Source organism: Agelaius tricolor, unplaced genomic scaffold (assembly GCF_023055355.1).
Source record: "Agelaius tricolor isolate 1412-34295 unplaced genomic scaffold, bAgeTri1.0.p SCAF_25, whole genome shotgun sequence".
Lineage (NCBI taxonomy): Eukaryota > Metazoa > Chordata > Aves > Passeriformes > Icteridae > Agelaius > Agelaius tricolor.
Genome location: NW_027269285.1, coordinates 5,227,662 through 5,252,314, shown reverse-complemented (window position 1 = coordinate 5,252,314; position 24,653 = coordinate 5,227,662). Strand labels below are relative to the sequence as shown.

The window sequence follows — 24,653 nt, the reverse complement described above, 5'->3', positions numbered from 1 at the left end:
CACAGCCCGGCCCGGCCCGGCCGTGTGCCAGCCCCGCTCACCCTCACAGAGCCCGGCCGTGTGCCGGCCCCGCTCACCCTCACAGCGCCCGGCCGTGTGCCGGCCCCGCTCACCCTCACAGCGCCCGGCCGTGTGCCGGCCCCGCTCACCCTCACAGCGCCCGACCGTGTGCCGGCCCCGCTCACCCTCAATGCACCCGCTCCCCCTCAGCCCCGCGGCCGCCGCTCCGCCCAGCGCGGCCGGGCCCCGCTTCCTTCCGGGCTCGGTCCCGCCCCGGAGGTGCCGCCCGCCCTTCCGCCGGAGCCGAGGGAGGGCCGGAGGGGCTGAGGGAGGGCCCGAGCAGCGCCGGGGCCGTGAGGGGCTGCGGCGGCAGCAGCAGCGCAGCGGAGCGGCCGGGCCGGCCCCGCCGCCCGGGGCAGCCGGTGAGAGCCGCGGGGTGAGGGCCCGGCGGGGTCGGGGACAGCGGGGGTGGCCGCGTCCCCCCGGTTATAGCTCGAACCGAGGGTCGGGGCTCGGTGTCCGCCCCGCTGAGGGGCTTCACACCGGCCCCGCTGCCGCCGTGGGCCTGGGCGAGGGGTCCCTGGGCCCCGCAGGGCGGCAGCGGTCGGGATAAACAAACACCGGGACAAAAACCGGGATAAACAAACACCGGGATATGCGGAAACTTGGCAAACCGCCTTCCTCCTCCTAAAAGTGATTTTTACTAGATGCACATGTAAATGTTCCTTCGGTGGGGCTGTGCCGGTGTTAACGGGGTGCAGGTGGCGCTGACAGCTTTGCCACCATGCCCCCCCAGCCTGTTTTCCTCATGAGCTCCTTGTGGATCAAGGAGGTTTTGGCTTTTTTTTTTGTAAGTATTGCCGCTGCCCGGCTGGGGATTAAAGTCCTTTAAACTCCAGCCGGGGGAAGTTGAGAGCATTTTTAAGATGCTGAGCGGTGCTGTTGCGGGTGTTTGCCCTCCTCCATGTGCAGCTCCTAAAGCTAATTTTTGTTATCTCTGTATGTAATTAATTCCGTGGGTCTGTGCCTGTAGTTAACAGGGTGCAGGTGTCACTGGTAGCTTTACCAACAGTCCCCCAGCCCAGCCTGTGTCCCTGATGAGTTCCTTGCGGATCAATGAGGTTTTGGCTTTTTTCCTGTAAGTATTGTCCCTGCCTGGCCTCTCACTGCACAGCTGAGGATCAAAGTCCTTTAAAGCGAAGCCAGGTGAAGTCTGGAGAGCACTCAAGATGCTGAGCAGTGCATTTTGGATGCTCTTGTGGGTGTTTGTCGCTGCTGTTAGCACTGTGGAGCTCAGGTTGTTCCCTTGAAGCAGGGAGTGGCTCAGGGAGGGTGTGAGATCCTGAGACATTAATGATGTGCTGGAATTTCCAAAGAAATTCTCTCAGTGCTGTCTGAAATCCTGCTGTGCTGTGGCAGGGGCTGGGATGGGCTGCTGAGAAGGTTTTACAGGCAAAATTAAATTGTGTTTTTTGTTTTGCTGAGTGGGGCCCAGTGCTGGGAGTTAGCAGAACTGAACAGTTTTGGGGAAAAGGGTGGCATTGTGGAGGTTGTGGTTTAAATCCATCATTTACTTGCCATACTTCTGTTGTTTGGGCTCATTTGAAACGACTTTTGATTCCTCTCACCAGGACTTTGGGGAACTGCACTGAGCTGCTTTTGGTTTTCCAGTTGCCCAACACTTTGTGAGACCAGTGAGCAAACCAGAGCAGCAGAGAAGGATGAGGTGTTTTCCAGGAACAGGGCTTCACTCAGCAATTGGATGTGCTGGCCTTCTGGACACGGTTACACAAGTGGTTTTTCGCAGCAGGGAGGATTAGGAAGAGAATTGTAGCTTTGCTGACCAAGAAAAAGTCCAGAACAGCACACAGCAGAAAGGGAGAATGGGATATAAAGCCAATTACACCAATTCCTGAGACTGCTTTGAACAACAAACAGATTATAGGCTTGAAGACAGTCCATCATTCTGGTATTTAATTTTGTTCTGTGCTGTTATTTAAGCTAGAACAGCCTTTCTCAGCTCATTTTTTTCTTGCTGTGTAATCCCCAATTATACTTGGGGCTTTTTTTTCTTAATAATTAACGACTTGTGATCTAAAACTAGACCTAGAAGTCTCGTTGGTGAAGTCCTGTTAAAATGCCACTTGTAACAAGTCAGGTATCAAGTTTATAAAACGTTCTGAAGTTTTTCTCTGAGGTTTTAGGCAACTTAATTCCCATCTGTGTCCAGGTGAGTGTGGTTGGCAGGAAATAGTGTGTAGGAGCCTGTTGCTGAGGGGATTTTAGCAGTTTAAGCTAATCTTCTCTTTCCTGTGACCTGAACTCCCCGTGGAGCAGCACAAAGAGTTTTTAGATGTTTTCCTGTGATTTTGTTTAAAGCACAGCTGTGAGTCACATGGAGATGGGCACTGATGTCACAGGCACAGCCCAAACCTGTACCCCCAGGCCTGGGCTGACATTTGAAGGGAGAACACAGCTCCCAGCTGAGGAAATGGGGAGCTGGAGCCTTGTGGCCATCAGGATTCTGGAGGTTTGAAGCAGTGGCTGCATTTCCCCTCCCAGTGGCAGGGCCAGCTCTGAGGTTTGTTTGAAGTGGTGGCTCAGCAGACTCTTTCTTTTCTCAGGACTGTTTTTCCTGCACTGTTTCTCCTGCAGCTGCTGAAATGCTGTCCTTGCAAGGAAGGTGCGCATGAAAAGTGGGAGCACTGCAGAGATAACACCCACATTTCTTGCCTAATCCCCAGCTTGTCTGATGGCTTTTGTATTTTCTGTTCTCCAGCCTGAGCTCATCCTGCCCCACCCTTTCCTTGGGAGGAAATGAGCTCATGGTTAATTACCCCGCTGCTAATTTCATGCCTGGGTGTTTGGGATTCCACCTGAATCACCACTCTTTCAACACATTGGTTGTTGCTCTTCAGAATTTTGGGGCTTTTGTGTCAGCGGTTCTTTGCAATAAATACATTTTAAGGGCACTTTTCCATTGGCAAAATACACCTTGACTCTCTCCTTCCACCCCTCAGTTTTGATGCACTTTCTAACCTACCTTCCAAATCTATATTTAGTTATTAAAGTTGTCTCGTTCTGAATGATGATGGAGTGTTCAGGCACAATAAAATGGGAACCAACAGCAGTTCCTGTAAGAATTGTGTGGATGGAGGCCTCCCTGGTTTTCTTCTTACATTTTTCTGCTTTAAAATTCCATTTCTGGGAATGGCCATTGGTGACCAGAGAGTTGCAGGGAGTTCATTGTGAACACTCTTTGGGGCACTTTGATGTGTTTGAATTAGAAGAATTCAGGTTGTTCATGAAGTGCTGGAGTGGCTTTTGAAGAGCTGAATCTCGTTTGCTTCAGCCCAGTGAAAAGATGCTGAAGGTTGTTGCTGATGCTTGTGCCAAGATTTTTGGGTTTTTTTTTTGAAAAACACTTAATTTTAGGGAGGGAAGGAAAAAACCAAAGCAACAACAACAAAAAGAACCCAAAACAAAACAAAGCCACCACCCAAAGCAAACCTGCCTGTTCCCACTCTGTGTTTGCTGGTTTTAGATACATTTAATTAAGTTGTTACCAATGCTGAAACTCATTTATAGAACTTCAATTACAGAATTAAAGCTGCTCCTTTAATTTCCAGTGTTAGCTTGTGGAGTTACTTAAAAACTGTTCTTCACAGCTTACAATAATTAAAAATTGATTCCAATTAGCTCTTACTGAAGGTGTTTATTGATGGATTAAGCAAGACCCAGTCAGAATATGAGCATTTCCAGCCAGCTCTCTAAAGGTGACCTCAGCAATCCAGCCCTAATAAATAGTTTATGACCCAGCTGAGATCTCCTGACAATCTGCACTGCTGATAAAGGTTCAGATCATTTTTGCTCCATCCCTGGCAAGGCAGGGAGGTGGAAAAGAACCAGAAGAACAGGCTGGGGGTGTTGGAGCCCCTGGTGAATCCCTGCTGCATCCTTCCCCAAGCCAGAGCTGTGTCTGCCCTGCTTGTGCTGTGGCAATTCCTTGTGTTCCTTGCTGGAAAGAAGCTGTTACATGAATTTAGTCTTTGCTGTGTGCTTTAAATTGGATCTAATTCAGCTTGGAGGAGCCCTTTTTCCCCCACTCATAAAAGCTGAGGGTGCATCTGCTCTTTGCTGTGACTGACACCTGATTTAATACATTTAATATGAATTTTTCTGGTTATTTAGAATTTATTATTTTGCTGTTATTGAGCTGCAAAAGATCCTGGAGGAATGATTGCTGCTCCTTCAGTCCCCTTTATGGAACACTGGCAAAAATGGCCTTGGGGTTTATGGGTTTGGAACAAAATTGGTGTTTGCTGTGCCTTGACTCTGTCTGTGCTGTCTCAGAGCTGGTTCAGAGTGTGTGACAGGGAAAGTGAAGGGGCTCTCAGGCAGAATATTTAGCAGGAAATTTGGTTTTGCTGGTTTGGGTTGCTGGTGGTGGTGAGTGAAAGCCTGCAGTGTTTGCACAGGTGTTCCCAGTTTCAGCTCTGCACAGCCACAGAGGGCAGGCAGCTGCTTTGTCCTTCCTGAAAAACAGCCTGAGAGTCCCCATTTCCTCAAGGGACAGCTGGGATTTCCTGGAGCTTCCTCTTGGATGGAAAAGCTGAGGGATGTGAGCAAGGATGAGACGTTGGTGTTGCCCTTCTTAAAAGGTGTTTGCTCAAAACAGGTGAATAAAAAGAAAAAAAATTCTGTAAGTGTGGGTACAGCAAAAAAACAATGTTTATAGGAAGATGTATTTGAAAGGTTCAGAATAAATTGCATTCAAGCCAATAGAAAGCTAATTTTGAATTAGCTGGTGTTGCCCTTCTTAAAAGGTGTTTGCTCTAAACAGGTCAATAAAAAGGAAAAAAAAATCTGTAAGTGGGGGTACAGCAAAAAAAACCAATGTTTATAGGAAGATGTATGTGAAAGTTTCAGAATAAATTGCATTCAAGCCAATAGTTTTGAATTAGCTGGTGTTGCCCTTCTTAAAAGGTGTTTGCTCTAAACAGGTGAATAAAAAGAAAAAAAAAATTCTGGAAGTGTGGGTACAGCCAGAAAAATATGTTGATAGGAAGATGTATTTGAAAGGTTCAGAATAAATTGCACTCAAGCCAATAGAAAGGTAATTTTGAATTAAACCACAGGGATTTGGTGTTTTTTTCATCATGACAAAACTGCTGTGAGGTGCCCTAAAAAAGCTGGAGCAGCTCTGATCTGTCACTGGAGACCTTTGATGTGAGCCCTGCAGACAGATCTGATTCAATGGGAATCACAGGCCTCATTTCCTTTTGATTTCTGTAGAATTTGGAAAAATAACGAATTTGGAAGAATAATCTGGACATTGCCAACTGGGAATTCTTGTGGCAGCAGGACAGGGAGGATTTTGGTGTCCCCAGCCAGCAGTGGGACCTTTCCAGGCTGGAATTATCCCAAATCAATCCCTCAGGAGCCACCCACAGTGTGTGAGGTGCACTTTAAAAATCACAAAAAAGAGTTGGGGGATTCCCATTTTCCCATTTCACTGAAGAAGGGGAAACCAGCAGCTTTTACTTGCAAATAAGGAACGTTAAGTAAAGGCATTTTATGGATTAATACCTAAGTCTGAGAGCCCATTATTGTTCTGAACTCTTGGAAGGGGTGTTGCTGATTATTAACACAGATATTAAAGGCTGATGGGGTCTGCTCCTGGCACAGAAATGCTCCACAGAAGGTTCTGGTTCTGTCCTGTGGTGTTTGAGGTGCCATTCCTGCCTTCCCTGAGGGTTCTCAGGGTGTTGGAGCCCTCACCAAGCCCAGCAGTGGGTGAGGAGGTTTTAACTGGTGTTAAATGGTGCTCCTGGGAGGGCCGTGTGCTGCTGCCCGAGTGCTTGGGCTGGGGTGCAGGAGATGCAGGAAGGATGTTTGGTGCAAAGCCTCTCTCCAAATTGTGCTTCTTAATCTTATTTGTGATCTCCTGGTATTTTATTGTACTTCTGCAATAGATTTTTTCTTTTTTTTTAATATGGAAGTTTGTTACCTTCCTTATGTTTTCCTGACTTCTCAGTGGGCAGGTGGTGTAAAGGTGTTTGGAGTTTCCTGCTCTCCAGCTCCAGAAAAACAAATTTGTTTTTTTTCCTTTCAATTGTGTTAGAGGTGAGCTTTGAACAGGCCATGAGTGAAAATAAGAGATCTGACCCTGCAAAATGTGTGGTGTGACTGTGCAAACACTGAGGAGCTGATTGGTGGTAAGCAATGATCAACTGGAGTGGGAGGGAGGGAAAGCAACAGAGAAAGGGGGGAAAAGCATTTTGAACACTCCAACAAAACATTTTTATTACGTAAGATTAAAATTATAAATATATAAAAATATACTATTTATTTATATAGTATATTATAATTATAATATACTATATTACATAATCTTATAAAAATACTATATATTACATAAATATTATTAATACAATAATTAATATATTGTGTTATAATATAAATAATTATTATGTAATATTTTAATGATATATAGCTATTATTAGATATAATATATAATAGTATCAATATATAATATATATTATAATGTATAACATGATATATATATAATATATATTATAATGTATAATATATATTATATATATTTATTATTATTATTTATTATATTTTTACAATTTTTTAATTTTAAAATTTATTTTATTATTCTTTTATTATGTAAGATTTGGCAGTGATTTACTTACCAAACAATAATTTGCGAGGGCTTTTTCACATTCATTTTCTCAAAACCTGAGTTGTTTTCCTCGTTAAAACATTAATGCTGACCTGCAGAAATCAGCTGGGGAACTTTTCCTTTTGTTTGCAAGGGCTTTCTGTGTGTGCAGTGCCAGCTCTGTGTGCAGCATGTGACTCCTTCCCGTGCTCAGGGTGACTCCTGTGTCCCCAGGCTGGGCTGGTGGCACTGCCAACGCTCCAGGGAGGGCAGGGCTCTGCCTCTGCAGCCTCTGAACAGAATTTGGTTTTAATTCAATGTACACAGGGGCTGCCACAGCGGGGGTGGAGCTCTGTGGGCACAGAGGGGATTTTTGTGCCCCTCTGGTGGCACAGAGCCCTGCTCTGCTTTCAGGTGTTGGGGTGGGACAGGGCCAGGTGTTTGCTTTGTCCTTTAATTTTCAAATTGAGTCTGGAATGGGGGGCTGTGAACAAGAACAGACCCCTGGATTCTTCAATTACTGCAGTTCCAGAGTTGGAACTGTAAGTTGCAGTTATAGTTATTGCAGTTCAGGTGTTGTGCTCTTGAATAAGAACAGACCCCTGGATTCTTCAATTACTGCAGTTCCAGAGTTGGAACTATGAGTTGTAATTAGAGTTATTGCAGTTCCAGAGTTGTGCTTCTGAATAAGAACAGACACCTGAATTCCTGGAATTATTGCAGTTCCAGAGTTGGAACTGTAAGTTGCAATTACAGTTATTGCAGTTCCAGAGTTGTGCTTCTGAATAAGAACAGACACCTGGATTCTTCAATTACTGCAGTTCCAGAGTTGGAACTCTAAGTTGTAATTAGAGTTATTGCAGTTCCAGAGTTGTGCTCTTGAACAAGAACAGACACCTGAATTCTTGGAATTACTGCAGTTCCAGAGTTGTGCTCTTGAATAAGAACAGACCCCTGGATTCTTTAATTACTGCAGTTCCAGAGTTGGAACTGTAAGTTGTAAGTATAGTTACTGCAGTTGCAGAGTTGTGCTCTTGAATAAGAACAGACCCCTGAATTCCTGGAATTACTGCAGTTCTGGGGTTGTGCCTCTGTCCTGGTGGGTGACAGGATTTCACAGGGTTTTATTTCCTGACCAAGATCCCTGTGACATTTCTGGCAAGTCTGTGGCATGAGAATGTTTTTATTTATTGTGTCTTTGTGGTTTCCAGTGCAAACATTGACTGATCAGCTTCACATCAATGGCAATTAAACATTTGATGAATATTTGTAGCATTTTTTTCTAGGACAGGCGCCTGCAACTGAGATTTCTGACCAAAATGCTGCTGCAGCTTCTGCTTTTAGGAAATGGTCTTGAAACTGAAGCAAGTGAAGAGTTTCAGGCTTTTCCTTCCCCTTTCTTTTCAGAGTTGTTGCTCAAGGACATGAGTGATGCTCTGGGAATGGCCTGAGTGTGCCAATGCTGCCAAAATGCAATTCCTGCCCAGGCTGTGCAGCTGACACACACTGAAAATTTCATTTTCACACTGAAAATTTCATTTCTGAGCTCTGAGGTGTTGGCAGCCAGGAGCTCCCACACAGACCTTCCTTGAGAAATCATAAAATGAAACCAAAAAATTGTTGTGAAAGCAACAGATTTATGTTTCTCAGTTATTTTTGCAAATGGGAATGAAGTAAATCTCCCAAATATTTTAAATATAATTTTTTTTCCATTTTGCTGTGCACAGTATTGTCTGTCAGGCTTTTCAGTGGGAAAGAAAAGAAACTATTCAGCTGCTCTCCCATCTATAAAAATGAGAACACGTAGCTATAAATTATGTCATTAAGAAATTGATTCCCTTAATATTCATGTCTCTACAATGAAACTATTTTTAGGTTATTTTTAGCAACTCATTATTTCTTTCAAAAATAGAAAAGTGGAAGAAATCTTAATACTTACGTAGATAAGATGGAATATTTAATTTGTTCCCCCTCAGAGAAAATTGTGTGTTTCCTTTACTTTGCTGAAAATAACTTGATTACATTAATGGGGAATGTTAAACATGATCAGTCTTTTAAAATGGATAACTGAGCTGGGAAGAAAAGAGCTGGAATTTCCTGTAGTAGAAAACTCTCAGTGCCATTTGTGCATATTCCATCTTTGGCTGGATGATCCAGAGAAGAGTTTGGGGGTGGAATTTCAGGGGAAAAGAAGACAACTCTGAGTCATTGACTGATGTTCTTCAGTTTGAGAAAATCCCTTTTCCTCTTGCTTTCCATCCATGGCAAGAAGGAAATGGGGTTGCATTCACTGGACAAAACCTTGCTGTGCTCTTCCTGCTATTTCCCCATTTGTCAATATTGCAAAATAAATATCAATATTTTAACATACCCACCTTAGCCTTGCTGCTGCAGGTGGTGCTGTGCTGCTTTTCTCCTGGGACAACTCCATCACTTCCCACTGGCAGCAGGGAGCTGGGATGTTTGTGTCAGGGAAGGAAGGGGAGGCTGGGGGCTCTCTGGGGGCTCCAACACAGCCCTGGCACGGTGCTGCTGTGGGCAGGAGAATCTTTCTTGTTGCAGTCACTAAACAGAAACCCCCAGAGCTGTGCTGTGTGCAGGAGGCAGCTGAACCCTGGCAGAGCTTGGAGGAAATGGGGTCAGCTGTGATTCCCCATGGGCCCTTTTGGGGCCAGAGTCCCTAAAGCCTCCCCAGGGTGGTTCTGTGCAGGCACAGTCCCAGCACCCAGTGCATTCTATCCCCTCCCTTTGCTGCTTTTTGGAACTTTATTTCCTTTTTCCCCCCATTGCTTTGTGCCTCTGGCTCTGAGAGCAAGGTGCTGGTGAGAGCAGAGCCTGGGGCCTTTGTCCTTTGTCCCCTGGCTGTGGGACTGTCACTGCTGCCCTGGAGCACTTTCTGGACCTGTGTGAGTGTCACAGCCCTACAAAGCTGTCCCTTTGTCCCCTGGCTGTGGGACTGTCACTGCTGCCCTGGGCCGTTTTCTGGACCTGTGTGAGTGTCACAGCCCCACAAAGCTGTCCCTTTGTCCCCTGGCTGTGGGACTGTCACTGGTTCCCTGGAGCACTTTCTGGACCTGTGTGAGTGTCACAGCCCCACAAAGCTGTCCCTTTGTCCCCTGGCTGTGGGACTGTCACTGGTTCCCTGGAGCACTTTCTGGACCTGTGTGAGTGTCACAGCCCCACAAAGCTGTCCCTTTGTCCCCTGGCTGTGGGGTTCTGGTTGTGTAACTGTGCCCTCCCTCCCGTGGCACTCATTCCTCCCGTTGCCATGGAGCTGTTCAATAATTCAAGCAGGTGGCTCCTTTCTAAAGGCAGCCCCTCAGAAGCAATGATTTCCAGCAGGCTGCTGCCAGGCTTGTGCTTTTAACCCTTCTCCTCTTCCTCCAGGAGGAAGATGAACCTGAAGTCGGAGCGCAGGGGGATCCACGTGGACCAGTCGGAGCTGCTGTGCAAGAAGGGCTGTGGTTACTATGGCAATCCTGCCTGGCAGGGCTTCTGCTCCAAGTGCTGGAGGGAGGAGTACCACAAGGCCAGGCAGAAGCAGATTCAAGAGGATTGGGAGCTGGCAGAGCGGTAAAGAACCTTCCTTTCTTCCTTCAGGGTCACTCCTCCAAATCCTGCTCCTGCCTCCTCTTTCCCAGGCCTGTTTGCTCTGGCTCAGGTTCAGCACAAATTCCCCAATTTGACCTTTCCTTCCTTTTGATGCAAAGGTGGATGTTTAGGACATTCTGGTATAAGAGGTTTGAAAAGAAAATCTGAGAGGGAGCAAATCTAAACAGAGCCCAACCTGCCAGTGAATACTTCACCTAATTTGCATATGCAAATCTGTATTTCTATCAGCAGTTAGAAGGGTTAAAGGGACAAGTTTGATTAAATACCCTCTGGAGATGGCAATTATTGCTTAGGTATGGGCAGCACCATGCTTTTACATTCCAGCTGCTGGTTAAAAAGTGATTTTAGCCTTCTCTGTGGTCATTCTTTTGAGCTACAGGCTTAAGCCCAAGAACATCAAAGCTTTAGTTTTGCTAATTTAGGTAATTGTCCAATCACTTCTTTTCTGCAAATCAGTCTAGTTTTCCTCATGTGATAAATGCTTGACCCTGAAAATGGAAGATGTGTTTTCACAGAGGTCCTGTCGTTGTTTTCCTCTGCCATAAATGTCTTACACAGTTAATAAAAGCTTTATTATTAGGGCAGATAGTCATGCTGCCAGTCTTGGATCATCTCTAAAACAAGTGGGCTATTTAAGGAATTCTTTCATGAGTAGCTGGGAGATGCTGAAGGCACAGAGAAGCTGAGATTGTTTGTTACAGTGAACAGACAGGCTTGTCAGCCCTGATAAAATCCAATCCCTCCCTCAAGAGACTGCAGATCCCAGGCTATGGATGGTCCATCCTGAGCTGGAGGGATGTTTAAAGAATTGCTCAGCTCCCAGCATCCTGAAGGGTGACAGAATGTGACCTGTTTGAATCCTCCTGCTCAGGAGAGAAAAAGGGTGCAGGGTTGGTGAGTTTGCCCTCCTCTACTTTGGATTAGAAACTTGGTCTTTCAAACTTTGCCTCATCCATTCAAGCAGATATTTCTCACCAAAGCAGATTCTGAAACAATGATCTATTTCCCAAAATATTCCTGAGATTGGGACAGGGTATTCTGCTTTTGTAAGATGGGCAAAGACTGCCTGAGGCAACAGGTTGGGGAGCTCAGTGTGAGGCAGGGAGGAAGGGAATGAATCTGGTGCTGGGACTGAATCTGGTGCTGGGAATGAATCTGGTGCTGGGAGTGAATCTGGTGCTGGGAATGAATCTGGTGCTGGGAATGAATCTGGTGCTGGGACTGAATCTGGTGCTGGGACTGAATCTGGTGCTGGGACTGAATCTGGTGCTGGGACTGAATCTGGTGCTGGGAATGAATCTGGTGCTGGGAATGAATCTGGTGCTGGGAATGAATCTGGTGCTGGGAATGAATCTGGTGCTGGGAATGAATCTGGTGCTGGAAATGGAATCTGCTGCTGAGAATGAATCTGGTGCTGGAAATCCCCCCCTTGCCTTTGATCAATCCCCCCCTGTGCCTTTGGATAACTCAGAGTGTGACATCAGGGGAAGGTGGCCATGCTTAAACCTCAATATTCTCCCTTTGCACCTATTTAACCCTGAGCTTTCCTCACTTCTACCACTGCAGCATGGAAAGGGTGGGGTGTCCTATAGTGAAGGGAGATAGGCAGGGGGAAGAATTAAAATGTAAAATGAGTAATTAATGATTGCACAAGAAATCAGCTCCTTTGCCTTGTTTCTAAGCCCTTAAACCAGACTCTGCTGGTTTGCAGGGGTCCCAGGACAAGGGAAGAGACGAGAATGTTGACTCCACGTTCAGAAGGCTGATTTATTATTTTATGATACGTATTCTATTAAAATTATATACTAAAACTATACTAAAAGAATAAAATAAAATATTTCATCAGCAGGCTAACAAGCAAGAAGTAGAATGCTAATAAAATCTTGTGACTGACCAAGAGTCTGAGCCAGCTGGGCTGTGATTGGCCATTAATTAAAACCAACCCCATGAGACCAATCCCAGATGCACCTGGTGCATCCCACAGCAGCAGATAACCATTGTTTGCATTTTGGTCCTGAGGTTTCTCAGGAGAAATAATGCCAGTGAAAGGATTTTCCATAACTGTGTCTGTGACACCAGCCCTGTCTTTGCCCAACTGCAGGCTCCAGCGTGAGGAGGAAGAGGCCTATGCCAGCAGCCAGAGCACCCAGGGGGCACAGTCCCTGACCTTCTCCAAGTTTGAGGAGAAGAAAACCAATGAGAAAACAAGAAAGGTCACTACTGTGAAGAAGTTCTTCACTGCTTCCTCCAGAGCAGGAGCTAAGAAGGGTAACTCTCCTTTGCTTTTCATGCTTTCTGTGCATTTTAAAGTGAAAAGTTTTTGGCAGATGTGTTGTTCTAAAAGGCAGATTAATGCTCTGTGCTTTGACTTTTAAAAGTTGGAATGTGATGCTTCTGGAGAATGGTTGCTACTGAAAACAGAGAAAAATGTGAGTGATGTCAAACAATCTGTTAAATAGAGCTAAACCTGTGTTTCTGTGGGATTTTACACAGAACAGGAATTCTCCCACTGAACAGCAGCAATGTGTTCCTGGTGCTGGCACTGCACTGCTGAGGGGAAGTTCCTTGTTCCTCTGGCACACATTCCAGAGAAATTCCTGACTCAGCCATGGTGTCACACCAGGATTTGGGGCTGGAAGGGAAATTCCTCCTGGAGAGAGCAGCAGAGAAGGTTTTGGCTGTCAGTCACCCCAAACTGCTGTGTGTGAGTGTGACAGAAATATCACACTCACAGTGAGATAAAATAAAATCTCAGCTGCTGCTGCCTGAGTGCCTCACTCTGACAGGAAAAAATGGCATGTGTGAGCAGGGTGCCTTGAGCTGCACATAAAAGTGAGGCTGGCAGTGTTTGTGTGGGCTGGGAATACCAGGTTTGTGGCTGGGTGTTTGTTCTGCACAATGTGTTACAAGCAGGAAGGATGAATGGCACTGCTGGCTTGGCATAGCAATAGCACACACAGGCAAAAGGTGGGAGATGCTGGGCTCTGGAGGAGGAATTCCACAAGGAAAAGCAACATTAATCTGTCTTAACCTTAGAGACAATGCATTTCCTTTATTTGAAATGTTTGCATTTCCTTTATTTGAAATGTTTGCATTTCCTTTATTTGAAATTCAGCATTTTTCTGGTAGAGTTGTCCTGGTGCATGACAGCAGCTGGCTGCACGAGACATTCATTCACCTGCATTAAACCTTTTTTTTTTTTTTTTAATGTTCATTTTTCTCACTTTCCATCTTTTCTTTTTTTTTATCCCTTCACCACCTGTCCTGCCATGCTCCTGCTCTTGGTGCCCTGCTTGCTTTGGCCTTTTTATTTCAGCAGCTGAAGAGAAAACCCCTAAGCAAGGACAGCTTGGGAGGGAGAGAAATGCTGATAACATTCTCAGGGATTTGAAGGAGATTTTTACTCCCTCCTGGGAACTGGCTTCCCCTTCAGAAGGTAATGCAGCACAGCCTGGGCAAGCTGTCTGCCTGGTTTTAGTAAGCTTGGCTCTCAGTTGGGCTTTGCTAAACACAAACTAGGGTTGTGCCAGTTGTAACTCGTGTTCTTGAACATAAAGATGGCAAAAAAAGCGAGTCCAGCATCCTGAGGTGATGTTAAATCTCTAAACCAGTCCTTTGCTTTTTACTAGGGAGTCACAAGAATAAAGCTGAAGCTTCTTTGAGCTCCACCTTAGGATTAGGATCAAAAAACCAAGAATTTTGTAAGAATTAGCTGGATCTTGTGCTGCTTTGTGTCTTTATTAAAAAGAAAAACATCCAGGTTGCCATTACGAATCTGATTATTATGAGTTGAAACTACTTCAAGAACTTTGGCATTCTCAAAACATCTCCAGATGTTTGCTATGTAAACCAAGAAGAAAATTTCCCATCAAGAGGAGAGACTGATTTCACTTAACCCCAAAGGACAGCAAACAGCTTGAAGAGCTCCTCCCCCATGAACTGTTTGCAATCCTGACCTGTTCTGCTGGCTCAAGAAATGTGCAGTGTTAATGAAGGATTACAGGAGGGTGGTGAAGGGCTGTGTGTGACAGAGCTGGGGACAAACCCTGTTCCACATCCATGCTTGGGCTCCATGGCACAACCATAGTGAATCCCTGCAGTGCTCCTGTTCTGCTGTGACAAGTGGCTTTCCTCTAGAAAGAGTGAAATATTAATTATGTTTATTTTTTGTGAAGCTGATCCTTCCTTCACTCTTCCCATGCTTGCTCCTGGCATTTTGGCATTTTCCTCTCTTTAACTTGTTGGAATTTCTTGGCTGTGATCAGCTTCTTTGTAGTTGGATTGAATTCTCTGAGATCACAGGACAAACCTGAGGATGTTTTGTTGCTGGAAGCTCATTTGTTCCTGCAGCACTTGGTAATCAGTACAGATTAATTTTCCTTAAAACAGGATTTCAGCTCAGAGATTAGAGAATCTGAAGCCACAAGAATTCTTGGTGTAACTCATTAAAAGACAATTCATTCTAATTAACATCCACTTTTTAATACTTAATATTAATCTGACTCCATTGACTACATCTCTCTAGTCACTAAACAGCAATCTAGTTTGAATTTGTGACTGAAAAAATAATATTCACATTCCTTGAGGTCATACAGTAAAATGAGGCTCATTATTTTTATAAAAGAGTGAATTCATTGTTGAACAAAGCAAATAAACGTTCAGCTGTACTGTGAAATGAGATCAGTGATTAATCATGGAAGAAATAGCTGATAATTCTGCCCTTTTCTTGGTTTATTATTTCCAAATGAGCTTTGTGCTTCTCTAATGACAGATTGAATTAATGGCCACCCTTCAGCTGGAATCCTGTGGAGGATTTGGGGTGCATGGAGTGAATCCTGGCTATAAAGGCAATGGAAGGAAATCCCTTCTGCAGAAGTGTCCCTGAGGAGCCAGAGGGGAGTTGGATTTGCACTCTCTATCTCAATTGCTGCACTTGGAATTTAAATATTTGCACAACCTCTTCTGTTCTGGGCACTGAAATACCAGAGGTGCTCTGGTGGTGCCTGGCCAAGGTGTTCCCTGTGCTGAGGTGTGGGCTCTGCTCAGAGGAGCAGAGTTTGGAACTCCCCTGGTGCCACAACCTTGGATTTTCTGTAGTGCTTGATCTCTTCAGAAACACATGACAAGCAAAAAACCCCACTGAGCTCCCTCAAATCCAAATTAAACCAACTTAAACACGTGAATCCCATTTCTTTCTTTTCCCTTTGGAGTGGTGCATGCTTGTTGAAAGCAGGATTTCTGTGCATGTGAAGTGGTTTCAGGTTAAAGCCCTGTTTGTCTCGTGCTGACCATGAATATTTTCATCTTTTCTGTCTCTCTGCTTGCCTCTCACCACGTTCATTTCCACCACCTCTGTTCAATCCCTCCATTCCCAACAGCGTTGGCTGGCAAGCTGAAAGGTGGGTGAAGGTACTGGAGCAGCACAGTGAGCTTGGGGCATGCAAAAGCAGATTATTTTGGAGGGAAAAGCAGATTATTTTGGAGGGAAAAGCATTATTATTACTATTATTATTACTATTATTATTACTATTATTATTACTATTATTATTGTTATTGGCATTGTACTTATTATTTATTATTATTAATGTTATTGTTATTATTGTTGTTATTGTTATTATTGTTACTACTACTACTACATCCAACATTTCCCTGGCAAACCTTGAGAAATACAATTTACCCAACTGCTCATTTACAATTTACATTTACACAACTAAGAATGACCAATTTACACAGCTGAAGAAAATTTTTTTTTTTAAAAGTGACTCGAAATGATAAAACCTTTCTGCAATTATCCATCAGTGTCAAACAACTGATCTGCTGTGCCCTGAATTTTGCCAGCAGAGATCCAGGAGGCCAAAGCTCCCAGCCCTTCCATCCACAGGCAGGCCAGCATCGAGACAGACAGAGTGTCCAAGGAGTTCATAGAATTCATCAGGACCTACCAGAAGCCTGGCCAGGATATCTACAAGCAGTGCAAACTCTTTCTGGACACCATGAGTCATAAAAGGGTGAGCTCTGCATGATCTTGTCTCAGTAAAATGGGGAAACTGGGGGCAGAGGGAGGAAATGCTGCACTTCTTGCAGCAGTTTGGATTTTCTGGAGTGGGGCAGGAGCCTTCAGATGATTGGATTGATCTAAATAAGATCTGGGTGCCTTTTTTTGGTGTTTTTTGGTAGTGTGGGACCAAAGGATGCTGCCAAGCCCAGAGCAGCCCAGATAAATGAGTCCTGACTAAATCCCACATAAATGAGGCTGTTCAGCAACATTCTCCATGAATGTGATTGTGGAGGTTATATAAGCTGTCACCTGGGGAGGTTTTGATCTCTCTGAGTGGGTTGGGTTGGAAGGGAACTCAAGATGATCTGGTTCATGGCAGGGACACCTTCCACAGGGCCAGGTGGCTCCAAACCCCAGCCTGGCCTGGGACACTTCAGGGATGACACAAATTGAGCCTAAAAACTTCTAAAGATAATAACTGAGCACCAACCCACCCCTCTCCTTTTATAGGGGAGGGGGAACTTGACTTTGCTGCTTTTTTTAATATGAAATAAGTGTTATCTTCATTTTCCATTAAAACAAAAATCAATATTGTTGAAATATTAGTCTGTGGTGCCACCTATGGTTGGAATGAGTCAGAATTCAGCACAGCTTTTTTCCCCTCTTCTTCTCCCTTTCCTGTTTAGCTCCTCAAATTATCCTCAGGGAATCTTACATTGCCTCTATTTTGAATTCTTCTTAACTTTTATTTCTTTTCTTTTGGATCTGTTTATTCTGAGCACAGAGTTTGTGAGAACAGAGTGGGTTTATTTTTGGCTTCAAGCACTGAAGTTGTTCTCATTTCCTACTTCAGCCTTCTCAAAACTTGGGATTTTTTTACTACACATAAACCAGGCCTAAAATCCATTTTCAGCAAGAGCTGAGACCTGTGTTCAGGAAAATGTCCAGTTCTTTGCCTTAGAGAATTCAGAAATCAAATTCTTCCCCCACTTTTTTTAATGTTTCCTTTCATTTAATGATGAAAATTGCTTTAATTAAGTTAATTTTATATCCTTCAGGAGCTCAGTTAGCAAAGGCCAGTGTTGTTTCACAAATACCACTGTGAATTTATTTCACAGTAACTTTATCATCAGAAATGTGCTGTAGAGATATTCCTTCAAATAATTGATATTCCTGGGGGTTTTATAGATTAGAAAATATCTTTTTAAAAAATCAGAGGTTAAATAGGGACAAACATCTTGCTTAGTCTGAGTTTTGTCAGTGCTCCCAAAGGAAAATGCCATTGCACCTGTGCTAATATCCATTTCTTCAGCAAATAAATACAAACCTTTCACACATTAAAGAACCAGTGTTGGCTTCTCCTATTTTTAACTAAAATTGAGCCACTCCAAGGACCTCTGATGACACCTCTGCATTCTCAGACTGTTACTGCAGCTGGACACTTGCCTGAAAGCAAAACAAAACACGAGGTGCTGGGGCCAGCCCTTCACACTTCCTCCTTGTTCTCCTGCAGGATTTAAGCATTGAGGAACAATCTGAATGTGCCCAGGATTTCTACCAAAATGTGGCAGACAGGCTGCAGACACGTTGGAAAGGTACCAGCTTCTTTCACCTTCCTCTTCCAAAAGCAGTGATGGAAAAGTAAATTGAATTTTCAGTTCAAGCAAAGCTTTCAGAAATGCTGGGAACAGGTTCAGGTACCAGAGTTAGAAATGTTCCCTCTAGGAAGTTTTGCTGTCTAAATGTTTTTACAAACATTTTGTACTTTGTTTTAAATTCTTAGTGGAGTTCTGTTGGATTAAGGCATTTTCTGCCCCAGAGATGGGGTAACTGAGAGGCATTTAAAAACTTTTATTCTATATTATATTATATTGTATTTATTTTATTTTTTTTAATATATTTTTTATTTTTTTTAATTTTTATTTTATTTTTATTTTACTTTTTATTATTTTATATTTTATTTTTATTTTTAATTTATTTTAATTTTTTTTTCTTTATTTAAATTTAATTTTTTAATTTTTATTTTATTGTATTTACTTCGTTTTTTATTATATTATATTTATTATATTATATTTTAGTAAATTTCTTATATATGTATTATAATTCTTACTCTATATATATACACACATATATACACACATATATATATACACACACATATATATATACACACACACATATATATACACACATATATATACACACACATATATATACACACACACACACATATTTCTTCTTATATATATTTATTATAATGGATGTATTATATCCATTTATGAACTCAGGTTGCCTTGAATGAATAATCTTAATTTGCTGATACTGGGATTAAACCTTGCAAAGAGCCCTGGGATATTTCATTTGTGGGGTTTGTCCCTTTCAGTGCCCCCTGAGAAAGTGGAGAAGGCAATGGATGAGGTTGAGAAATACATCATGACTCGCCAGTATAAATATGTTTTTTGCCCTGAGACAACTGATGATGAGAAGAAAGACCTGGCTGTCCAAAAGAGGATCAGGTAAGGCTTGAAAGGAAAAAGAATTGAGGAATCCCTAATTCTCTAAATGAGCTCTGAATAACCATGTTAAAAACACCTTGTGCTGTGCACAGAAAAAGGGCTTGTTAAGGGTTCAAAGCATTTTATTTCAAATACAGAAAGAATTAATAGGTGGGGTAATGACAACCACTACACTGGGAAAATTTGCTTTTATTAAATCACAGCCAAAAATAATTTTTTAAAAACGGAAGTGCTTTCTGTGAAAAGAAATGACATCAGTGGAATAAACTGGTTTGTGGCTGGGATAATGCCTCGTGGACACAAAGCATTCCTTTGCCCTGAGTTCAGGAAGCAAAGGTTTCAAACCCCTGCCTGTGAGTGGCACTGAAGAGTTTTTTAACCCTTTTTCTCCTTTTTACCTCAGCTCCTTAACCCTGAACTGGTTTCTGTCCTGTTGCAGGGCTCTGCACTGGGTGACCCCCCAGATGCTCTGTGTTCCTGTCAGTGAGGAGATCCCAGAGGTCTCTGACATGGTTGTGAAGGCCATTACAGGTTTGTGAGTGATCAATTCTGTATTTCCAGCTTGCAATTCCACCTCTCTTCTTATTGAGATGATTTTTGCTGTCATCACGAGCTGGGTCCGGACTGTTCAATGTGCAGAATTTGGAATTTCAGCTGTGGAGCAGGGATAATTTCCACACTGAAGTGCTTAGGATTAACTGATCTGCTTGAGACACTTCCCCACAGACAGAAATGATGCAATAAATGCAATAAATGATGCAATAAATTAATTTCTTAAAATTTCATAGAATTCAAAATAAATTCATATAATTCAAAATAAATTCATATAATTCAAAATCAATTAAAACTTTTGAGGGGATTCCTGTAGTTTTGAGTGGAATTCCTGTAGTTTTGAGTGGAATTCCTGTAGTTTTGAGTGGAATTCCTGTAGTTTTGAGTGGAATTCCTGTAGTTTTGAGTGGAATTCCTGTAGTTTTGAGTGGAATTCCTGTAGTTTTGAGGGGATTCCTGTAGTTTTGAGGGGATTCCTGTAGTTTTGAGGGGATTCCTGTAGTTTTGAGTGGGATTCCTGTAGTTTTGAGTGGGATTCCTGTAGTTTTGAGTGGGATTCCTGTAGTTTTGAGTGGAATTCCTGCAGTTTTGAGGGGATTCCTGCAGTTTTGAGGGGATTCCTGCAGTTTTGAGGGGATTCCTGTAGTTTTTTGAGGGGATTCCTGTAGTTTTTTGAGGGGATTCCTGTAGTTTTTTGAGGGGATTCCTGTAGTTTTTTGAGGGAATTCCTGTAGTTTTGAGTGGAATTCCTGTAGTTTTGAGTGGAATTCCTGTAGTTTTGAGTGGAATTCCTGTAGTTTTGAGTGGAATTCCTGTAGTTTTGAGTGGAATTCCTGTAGTTTTGAGTGGAATTCCTGTAGTTTTGAGTGGAATTCACCCAGTTTTTTGAGCGAAGTGAATTTATGTAGTTTTGAGGGAATTCACCCAGTTTTTTAAGTGAAATCAACCCGTTTTAAGTGAAATTGCATATTTTAAAATTAATGCCTATAACTTTAAATTAATTCATATAAATTGACCTTACTTTTTAGAAGTAGCAGAAGCAGAAAAATGCACTTTATTTCCATGAATATTACCCAGCAAATCCTGCTTATTCATAGCCTGATTATTACAATTTGAATAATTCCAGGACTTTTTTTCCCCCTCACAGACATCATCGAGATGGACTCCAAGCGTGTCCCTCGGGACAAACTGGCCTGCATCACCAAATGCAGCAAGCACATCTTCAATGCCATCAAAATCACCAAAAACGAGCCAGCCTCTGCTGATGATTTCCTGCCCACCCTGATTTACATCGTGCTCAAGGGGAACCCCCCACGCCTGCAGTCCAACATCCAGTACATCACTCGCTTCTGCAACCCCAGCAGGCTGATGACTGGGGAGGATGGATATTACTTCACCAACCTGGTGAGTGCAGCAGGGAAGGTGGCCTTGGACAGCAAGGTTTGGCTTTTAGCTGGAGGTAGGAATTGCCAGCAAAGGGCATAAATTCAAATTCATGAAGATGCATTGAAATTGGTGAGCCCAAATTCCGTGCATTGAAATTTGTAAGCCTGAATTCCAGTTTGTAAACCTAAATTCCAATTTGTCTTCAAACACTGGTTGAGGTTACTTAGAGCACAGCCACTTTTGTCTCCTCTCTCTTCCATCTCCTCTGTCCAAATCAGAGCTTTGTTTTCTTATTTTATAACTTTTAGCATCAGACTTTTCAAATAAAGGGTTTAGACTTGGGTGTGGTTTTATCCTGCAAGATCTTTGCTCCTCAGACCCTGAGTTTGGGCTGTGCAGATGTTCCAGATGCAAAGTTCCCTCTGGAGTTTTTGGAAGGCCCTGCAGAATTAGGCCATTCATGTGTGAATTTAAAGAGGTTTTTTACAGCTTCTTCAAGAGGCATTTCTTGGTGTGCTCTGCATTTTATCATAAAATATCCTGGAGGGAAATTACAGACTTGAATTAAACACTTGGAATGTTAAAAGTTCATTTCAGTAGGAGCAGAGCATCCACCAAGTGAGCTGGGCTTTGACATTCCTACAGGAAATTAATTAATTAATTAATCTGCATAGCAGATCTCTGCTGACCAGATATTAAATATTAACACTTGTTAACATTCCTGCTGTTCCCTCACCTCCCAAACACACAGACCCTGAGGTCTGCAATGTACCTTGGCAGCTCCATTTTTGATTTCTTCAAACTTTTGGGGAGAGGAAGTTATATGAAGTGTCTGATAAAATTAACTTATGGAAAAGCTTATAAAAATAATATTAAAAATTTAAAAAAATCACTTGCTGGTGTAAAAAGAGGGAAAGGAATAGAAAATGTTGTAACATTTTCTGAGTGTAGAACATTGCAGTGTGTGGTGATTGCAGCCTTGCAGTGATGCTCTCTCTGCTTTGTTTGCAGTGCTGTGCTGTGGCCTTCATTGAAAAACTGGATGCTCAGTCCTTAAACCTGAGCCAGGAAGATTTTGATCGTTTCATGACTGGCCAGACCTCCCCAAAAAAGCAGGAATCTGACAGTTTCTCCCCTGATGTGTGCCTGGGGGTGAAGCAGATGTGCAAAAGCTTAGACCTCCTCTCTCAGTTGAACGAGAGACAGGAAAGAATTGTCAGTGAAGCCAAGAAACTGGAGAAAGACCTCATTGATTGGACTGATGGCATCACCAAGGAGGTGCAGGATATTGTGGAGAAATATCCCTTGGAAATCAAAGCTAAAAGCCAAGCCTTAGCAGCCATTGACTCTGAAAATGTGGAGAATGACAAGCTGCCCCCACCACTGCAGCCTCAGGTGTATGCAGGGTAATTCTCCTCAGCTAGCTGGGAAGGAAAGGAAATTTAAAGCTTAAAAAAGAAAAAAAAAAAGAGCTTAAATCAGTACATTTTTAAAGGTACTTTTGTTTGGGGGTTTGGTTTTTGGTTTGGTTTTTTGGTTTTTTTTTTTGGTTAAGTGTAATGAATTGTATTTATTTTAGTCCAGTAGGTTTCTATTAGGCTTTGGTGGGTTTTTTGAACTGAATTTCGATTTTCTACACAAGCTGGTGTAATTTTTAAGCAACACTAGTCCATTGACATCTCTCCTGAAAGTTCCCTTCTAAGCATGCACTTAATTGTTTTTAATAATCAGTTTAACTTGAAGCCAAGTTCCAGCAGGAAAAGAAAAAAGAAAAAAGTACCAATGTTAGTCTGAACTTATTCTGTAGCTGTAAAGATGAATTATATATTGTAAAATATGTAAAATTGTAAATAGATTTCAAATCTAATGTCCTAACTGTGCATGAGCTCGTGTGTGAGTGAAAATGATCTCAAAATATTCATTTTAGCACCTTTCAGTTCCATCATATTGCAGTAAAAAGGCAAAAATGCTTTTGGAGTTTGGATAACCTGGAGGGGAAAACTTGTGGAGTGATTTGTAAACTTGAAAAATCATCTTAATCTGCTTTGTTTAAAAAAGAAAATCTATTTAAAAGATGCCATTTCTTCATTTAAATGCTCTGTCAGAACACCTGGTGGCCTGGAGTGGTGCACAAAGTGCTGATTTTACTGCTTTGGGAGGGAATGTGGGGCCAGAAACTGAAAATATTTCAGAAATAGGAGGAAATATTTGTATTAAAAACTGCATAATGTGGAACAAAAAAAGGGGAGGGGAAAGAGACCATGAAAGAGTTGCTCCAAAAGTCTCTCTCTCTCTCCTGGTCACTTCCATCAATGGGATAAATTTTGGTTGCTTTTTTGACAATCCTGGAAAAATAAATAAATAAATTCATATAATTTGAGGTTGCTCTTTAGAAGGAGCAGAAAAATGCACTTTATTTCTATGAAACATCAATGTTCTGCTCTTCAGTGACCCCTTCAGCACCTTGAACAGGGAGCTAAAAATGGCTTTTTGTGCCACTAAAAGCCACTAAAATTCAGATTGGGGTGAAAAAGAGGAGCTCACCCCCCAAAAAACAACCTCTTAAACACAACTTGGAAACTTTTTCTGTGTGAATTTGATCTCTCTTCCATGCAGCCCAAACACCAAGCTCAGCTGGGGCTGCTTTTAAGGCAGGTTTAATTCTTGCCATGAGGAGGAAAGCACAAACCTGGTGCTTTATTCCCACTTCACTGAGGCTTCTGTTCAATCTGCACTGCAATAACTTCAGACCACGACTGTGATTTCTCCCTTTTCCTGGCAGTTTTTGGCCTTTTTATGAACTATGCACCACCCCTGGTGTTCAGAGGAGCAGCTGCAGCACCGGGATGCTCAAAACAACAACGAGAAAAATCAAATTATTCCTTGTGTCACCACCCAAATCGCTTAGTAAATAATCCTGGGATTGATTTCCTTTATTTAGGTGCTGATTCTGATCTCCTGGTTTGTCCCCAGGGAGGGGTGGGGGAAGAAAACTTGCAGCTGTTGTGTAAATGAGAATGTTTAAATAAAAGTTCTGCCCTGGTTAATGAGTCCCTAAACCCCTCCTCATCTTTTGTTATTCCATGAGTGATTCATGGCAGCTCCTGCATCCTCTGAGGTGGGAGAATCTCCTCCTCTTTCCATCCATTTCTGATTAATTTCAAATATCTGCTTCTATTTCCAGCAGGTCTCAAGTGCCCTGCAAGTTCTAGGCTGGGTCCCAATGTTTATTTTTATTTTCTTTGCAGGGAAGTCATTGGGGTGATGAAGCACTAGGGAAGGATTTTGTAACTAAAATATCTCTTTTTTTTCATGTGCTATCTTGTAATTAAGGCACCAAAATGGGGATGTTTGGAGTAAATTAGTCAGGGAAGGTGGATTTGGGGACAATTTGAGTAAATTTGGAAAAATTGACTCAAAATTTGAGTAAATGAGTCAGGAAAAATGGATTTCTACACCTTGGAGTAATCCCTGAGCAGGGCTGGAGCACAGAGGCACTCAAAGTTTAGGTGAGACCCCAATGCTGCAAAATATAGCAAAGCAGAGACTTTAATGGAAATATCATCCCTTAAAGTGATTTAAAATGCAGGTGCTGTGCTGTGCCCACAGTCACACTATCAGAAATTTGCTTTATTTTTCCTGCTGTTAGCTCATTATCACTGAAAATAAAGACTCTGCAGCTCCTCAGGTTGGATCTTTTATTGTGAAATATTTCTTTGCATGGGAAATCCTGCACTTATTTCCTTTTGTAAGGAATGTATTTTACAGGAAATGCTGGAGTTATTAATTGTGATTATCACTCATTAATTCAGTGCTGTCATTTTGGAGTTTCTGACCATTCAGATCCTCATGGGACTGCTGGAGTTTTACCTTCCCAAAGCATTTTTAGGGAATATTTTTCACCCAAATATTTTAATGC

At 42.6% G+C, this 24,653-nt stretch overlaps 1 protein-coding gene across 9 annotated transcripts; it reads left to right on the top strand.

Moving 5' to 3' along the window:
* Positions 1-271: 271 nt before the first annotated feature.
* Positions 272-23,781, top strand: RABGEF1 (RAB guanine nucleotide exchange factor 1). 9 transcript variants are annotated; one of them, XM_071447793.1, is made up of 11 exons: positions 285-422; positions 10,058-10,243; positions 12,384-12,550; positions 13,599-13,718; positions 15,661-15,681; positions 16,124-16,290; positions 17,794-17,875; positions 18,664-18,796; positions 19,236-19,327; positions 20,496-20,752; positions 21,746-23,781. In XM_071447793.1, exons 2-11 carry the CDS (start codon positions 10,065-10,067, stop codon positions 22,142-22,144), a joined length of 1,617 nt encoding a protein of 538 aa, XP_071303894.1. In that variant the 5' UTR covers positions 285-422; positions 10,058-10,064; the 3' UTR covers positions 22,145-23,781. The 9 variants fall into 9 exon arrangements, with proteins under 9 accessions (XP_071303900.1, XP_071303894.1, XP_071303890.1 ...); XM_071447789.1 differs by having other exon boundaries at positions 16,121-16,290; XM_071447792.1 differs by having other exon boundaries at positions 309-436; positions 16,121-16,290.
* The last annotated feature ends 872 nt before the right edge of the window (positions 23,782-24,653 follow it).

Coding starts and splice junctions, on each gene's coding strand:
- RABGEF1 (XM_071447789.1), top strand. CDS start 10,065: ATGAACCTGAAGTCGGAGCGCAGGGGGATCCACGTGGACCAGTCGGAG. Junction 13,719..15,660: donor ACTGGCTTCCCCTTCAGAAG/GTAATGCAGCAC, acceptor CATTCCCAACAG/CGTTGGCTGGCAAGCTGAAA. Junction 15,682..16,120: donor GTTGGCTGGCAAGCTGAAAG/GTGGGTGAAGGT, acceptor GAATTTTGCCAG/CAGAGATCCAGGAGGCCAAA.